The sequence below is a fragment of the Manacus candei genome, unplaced genomic scaffold (genome assembly GCF_025592945.1).
Source record: "Manacus candei isolate 608988 ecotype Guabito, Panama unplaced genomic scaffold, ASM2559294v1 h1tg000049l, whole genome shotgun sequence".
NCBI lineage: Eukaryota > Metazoa > Chordata > Aves > Passeriformes > Pipridae > Manacus > Manacus candei.
The window spans coordinates 18,818,743-18,824,407 of NW_026138097.1; the positions used below are offsets into that span (position 1 = coordinate 18,818,743).

Here is a 5,665-nt window from a genome sequence, read left to right on the forward strand (position 1 = left end):
TTTATTGCATCCATACTGCACTAGGAAAGCCTTGAAATAAGGTTTTCTATGCGGACATCTCTAGAGGCCTACAGTTCTTTGGCAAATATCACATAGCGTATTTTAAGGTACATATTTTAGTGAGGCCTCCTAAAAGTAAAACACGCCTGAAGTTCATGTTTTTTAGTTTTTATCTTTAATTTGGCTCTTCTCAGTCTTTTTAATAGCAAATCAAACTTTAGGATAAAGCCAAGAGAAATGTCTTTTGTTTTGTCTTTTGTCCTTACCGCTTACCAGTTTGGATGTAAGCATGGAGAAAGATCTAATTTCCTCCACTTAAGGAGAGCAATATCTTCCAAAGAAGAGAATAGTGTTAGTTTGGTTGTGTCTGATGAAGAAGAGGAATGGATGGTCAGCTTTGAACTCATAAGTAAGTGGGCAACACAGAGGCATTGCAAGAAGCCCTGTGGCACAAGCTGCTTCTGTGCCCTCTTCATTGACTTCCACAATTGTCTTCTGGATGGCCTTGGACACAACCAGGCCACCTTTCTTAGAGATTCCTGACAAATCAGCTTTTCCCCAGTCAAAAACATTCATTACTCCCATCTCCTGAAGAGTTTTGTTGAGAACATAACTTTCTTCCATCTTGAACTGAGGCAGGTATACCTTCACTTTCAGTGGTTCCATCCTAGCAGAGCTGGTCCATTCTGCTAGTTTTTCATAGGTGAGGGCACATTCAAGCTGTAAGGTGGTATTGATAATAATGAATGGCACCATCATGAATGGAAGGAAAAAAAGTTCAGTTTTTTCCATTTGGCTTCAGACCATACTGGAGCAACATTAAAGTATTGCTCTCTGTGTATTTTACCAGACAGAAAATCAAATATTACCTGTTCTAGGCCAGTAAAGTCCTCACAGTCATCTTCAGGAAGAAGAATGAACATGCTCAGTTCATTATTAAAGTATAGGAGCTCTATGACTTTCATTTTCGGTTCTTCTAAGATGGCCATGTTAAAATATCCTTCTTGAAACATCATCTGCACTGTCCTACTCTCATTCTGGAACACATGAAACATATTAAATGGAAAATACAGAAATAATTACCCTGTTATTAATTTGTTTCAGTATTGAGGTTAGAGTTCAGTCCAAAAGCATTACTTACACTGGTCATGGGTTTAACATACTTGTAGCCTTGATCTGTTCCTCTCAACTGTAGCTCCAATGAAGTTATCCATTTTAGAAGCATAAAAGCTACTTTTCCTTCTCTACTGGTGGAAGATTACTTTAGTCACAGCTTCGTTGTTACATCTTTCTTTTGTCTGGCATGTCAGATTAGAAAATTCATGCATCTGATGCAACCATAAATCTAAATTCCTCATGAATAATGTATACATTCCCCTGAGATAATTTGTCTTCAGCTCATTTTTTCCTGAAAGCACACACTATTCTGTTCATAAATAGTAACAGGGGAACAGAATCCTCAGTTTGACTTCCAAACCAGACTATTTTTGAAACAGCATCCTTAGTAGCAAAATCCCCAACAAAGTTAGCGCATTTGCTCAGTGGTTTTGACCCAATCAGGATTTCAGCTGCACAAGACCCATTTCTGATGTTAATTGGTACAAACAGTAACATATTTGGTTATCAAACTGAAGAGAAGATGCAGCTTTCTCTTGTTCTGGCTGAGGACAGAGAGGAGGAAAGCTCCCATTTGCTGGTTTAGGGGACAGATATCTGATTTCCATCCCCCAGCTGCTTCAGTTCCCGTCCATACTGTACCTTGTTCAGATGGAAATATGCTTCCTTAGTGTCTTCTTTCTTAAATTCTGCTGCCCACTTTCCTTTAAAATACATAGCATTGACCAGGACAAGTACAGTAGAGGGATCAATAAAACCAGTAGAAAATAGGTCTTTGATTTTACCTGTAAAAATAATAAATTAAAAAGAATTATTTTGTTCAGGCAATCAGCTGACTTCAACTATTAATAATTATTTCTGTAAATCTGAAAAGTAGTACAGTGCTGTCAGACAAAAAAATTTTATTTACAGTTTTGGAAGCCAGGAACTCAAGGCATTTTTGTTCCTCTTCCTATATTTATTTCCTATTGAGAAGAAAAAAAAAAAAAAAAGTAGTTCCCTTTAGAAAAAAAAAAAGTGGAAAGTGAAATTCATACATGATATCCCTAACTAGTTCAATTTCAAACCAAAAAACCTGCATGGTTTCTTCTTTACCTTTTGTCTCATTTTCCACCCAGAAGTTAATTTTTTCTCTGACTACTTCTTCAGTGTATTTAAAATTGACTGGCTCCAGTTCTGCTCGATAGAATTTCTTTGTAGAATCCAAGTATTGCTAGAAAGTACAAGATTCAGAATTTTATTTCAACATGATGATTTTTATAAGATAATTTCATGGCTTCAGGATAATTCCATGAAGTAGATCAGCCAGAAAAGAATGAGTAAAAAAGGCATATGTAAGAAATTATTTGAAATAACTCAAACATTCAATTTTTAGAGACATTATTTTTTAAAAAAAATTTGCAAATATATTTTTCTGTAATTTCAAGATGTAATCAACAGCAGAAATGTCTCAGCACAGTGAAAAATATCTAAGATCAAAACGTGGTACCTTTTAAGCTCATATATCATTGTTATGATATATGTCTTCCCAATCATCAAATGAAGAAGGCTGTCTTATTTTGAACAAATAACCAGGACTGATATCACAATGAGATCTCTGTCTGTACATGTATATGTATTACTCAGTGTGGATATACGCACTGTAAAATTTATAACTTGTATTAAGTGTAAAACTTTTCCTGGCTGCTGGTCACCTTTTTCTGGCTCTGAAAATCTCTGTTCACCTAGAGCACAAAGGAAGCATCTTGAAAGCAAGATGAAATCTTGACTTCAAATGAGAAAGGTGGTTACAGAGATTAAACAGCACTGTTCCTACTAATACTCTTTTAAACACCTTAGCTCTATTTTCCTGAGTAAATTGTTTGTATGGTCTTGCATTGTCTGGGCATCAGTGTTTCACAAGAATGTTCTGAGACGGTCAATTACACTTAAATGAGACTAATAGACACAAATCTCAAAGATGCTACTTCTTTTAAGCCTTGCTTGAAAAGGTATCAGGAATCATAGAGTCCTATATTTGTGTAAATTCTAAGGGAAAGGTGGGAGAGTGAGCAAAATCATTTCATGAGAAACAAAGAAGACACTGGGAAAGGGAGGGAAGTCTTCTGCTGGACACAGACTTTTCTTGCTCGGATAGAATTGACACAAGAAGCACTGTCTCTGTTAGACACAGGGAGTGCGTGGTAAGGATACACTGATGGTGATCACTGCTATCACATTTTCTGGAATGTCAAGGGAGAGCAATTACCATAGATCTGTTTCTTCATCTAAAATCTTTAACTCTGGCTTCCTCATGCTCTGCCCCATATCTGGGCAAGTGAGATGGAAAGGCTCCCTGACTGTGAGCTGTGGAGTGCAGTCATTTGTCAGCACACCCTGACAGTGCCATTGTGTTTCATTTCCCTTTGTGCTTCATGATTGAAGAAATTCTACTGAGCTTGTCACTCCTAGGAGCTGTTAAAAGGGACACCACGGCCACTTACCTGGAAGAACGGGTAAGTAATTTCTCCAAAGAGCCTGTTGGCAATGGTGAGACAACATCCTGGACTGGGTTCACTGACTTCAGCCAACAGTGCCTGGAACTGGGAATGGACTCCTTCAGCTTCTTCACACTTCAAACAAGAAAACAGACATTTCATAGTAGGCTTGAGCTTTCCTATGCAAAGCTGGACCTGAGGGTGAATTGCAGCCTCCCTCCACATGAGAAACTCCACCCAGTTGATACAGGCACTGGAATAAATGCAACAACACCACCTCTTACTCCCCCTGTGCCAGATGTACAGAATTGACAAAGCGATTCCACTTCAGGCCAGCACCTTCAAGTCATGTATCCTACAGCAATGTCTCTGTGCACACTAAGCAAAAGACTGCTGGCTTACAGACTGTGAGAAGCAAGCTCCAAGGTGCTTTTGGCACACTCTGTAGACAAACCTTTGCAGGTGGCAACTAAAGCACTTATCACTTTTTAGATTGGTACTGATGTTTTGGTTAGAAACCTGTAATTAGAAGGCTTAGCCATTGAAATGTGTGACTCACAAGGCCCCTTAAATAACTAGTAAAGGAACAGTAATAAGCAGGTCTGTAAATCTAGATGGAAAGGCTGATCAGCACTGCTGTACCTTCTGATTAAGTGATCATCTGCAAGGAAAAGGGCTGACAAACTTGTTCCTGTTGCTTCAGCTCAGAGCAATTGTGTCTTACCTTCTCAGAAGGGTCTCTGTTGCTCTGTCCTACACTGCTCAAAACTTCACTGAAATGAAATACCTGCAATGTAAATGTTGATTAAGTGCAGCTCAGTGACAGTACTTCAAAACTAAAGCAGTGTTGCAAGCCTATCCCAAAACACAGCCAGACACAGTCACTGAGGAAAGCTCCCTTTGTTCTTTACTCTATGATCCTTGCAAGTGAACAAGTAGTTTTAGTAGACAATGAATGCATGAAATCTTTGAAATCTTTCAAATCTTTCTTCATAGAAAAGAAGACTTTGGTTGTCCAGAGAAGGCAGAAGACCATATCAAAGGGCAGTAACACTTCTGAGACCTGAAGAGTTTGGGAATGTCTCCAAAACGCTTTCTTTAGCACTGTTTAGCATTCACTGAACAATCAATTACTAATAATAATGTTTAGTCTGAAGAACTTTGTTATTAGGAACAGCATAATGTATTTTTAAAGGCCTCTCTGTGTGCACCAATCCTTTGGATATTTAGGAACTATATCAGCCTCTTGGCTCATATTATGCCACCATCCCCTTTTGAGAGCAAAGGAAACCTACTTTCTCAATCTGTTCCAGTGTGTTGCCCCTGGCTCCGAGGACAACCATTCCAAAGGCAGCTGACAGACTTAGTGGGGAGAAGAAGATGTTTTCATTTCTTTTTCTTTTGTTCAGCTCTCTGAAAAAGTCAAGACAGAACTTGGCATTGGCTGCGCTGAGAGAGCACATTGTGGCACTGCAATCACCTGAAACAAGGGAAAAAGTAATTTAGGCTTCTCATCCTTACACCTGCTACATTTAGATGCCTTAGTAGAGCATGGTAAGGTTTTCTGCAATAGCTTGGCTGAATTATTCTGCGCTACACAGAAGATTCCCTGTTCACCACATTTGGGATTTCAAAGTGAATTTGAAAATCAGCACCCTGAATGGCAGGAGAAACACATTTGCAGAAGCAGTATTCTGAGTTGAGCTGCTTCTCCAGCTCAAGCAATAGCTATGGCTTCGTCAGTTAGCCCTAACTTTGTCCTAACCACAGTGCCAGCTTAGTTTATACAGTGATCTTTCTTGCCTAGAGTCTTCCAGGCACAACCCTTATTAATTACACCCTTGATCGTATCTCGTTCTCTGTCTCTCTAAAAACTTTGTGAGTATTAATCAGCTGTGTCCTAGATACTGTGTCCTTTTGAGGCTGGTTGCTTAACAAACATTTGGCAAAAAAATAGAAATACAGACCGGCTCGCTTAGTAAGATTTTTAACAAAGACACATTGTGTATTAGTAGAAAATTCCGGTCATATTTTTTATCTTATCTGCAGCTTAAACTATTTTCCCAAATATA

The 5,665-nt window shown here is 38.6% G+C and overlaps 1 protein-coding gene across 1 annotated transcript; it reads right to left on the bottom strand.

Moving 5' to 3' along the window:
* Positions 1 to 315: 315 nt before the first annotated feature.
* On the bottom strand, positions 316 to 5,056 carry LOC127476256 (leukocyte elastase inhibitor A-like). Its single transcript, XM_051798945.1, has 7 exons — positions 4,889 to 5,056; positions 4,318 to 4,380; positions 3,600 to 3,788; positions 2,212 to 2,329; positions 1,759 to 1,901; positions 870 to 1,037; positions 316 to 720 (listed from the first exon to the last, which is right to left on the bottom strand). The coding sequence occupies exons 1-7, from the start codon at positions 5,054 to 5,056 to the stop codon at positions 316 to 318; spliced, it is 1,254 nt and encodes a 417-aa protein (XP_051654905.1).
* Between the last annotated feature and the right edge of the window lie 609 nt (positions 5,057 to 5,665).

Bases quoted from the DNA above. Each gene is read 5' to 3' on its own strand.
- LOC127476256 (XM_051798945.1), bottom strand. From the start codon at position 5,056: ATGTGCTCTCTCAGCGCAGCCAATGCCAAGTTCTGTCTTGACTTTTTC. The intron at 2,330-3,599 runs GTAAGTGGCCGT...TGTACTTTCTAG, and splicing joins TTACTTACCCGTTCTTCCAG to CAATACTTGGATTCTACAAA. The intron at 721-869 runs GTAATATTTGAT...ACCACCTTACAG, and splicing joins ACTTTACTGGCCTAGAACAG to CTTGAATGTGCCCTCACCTA.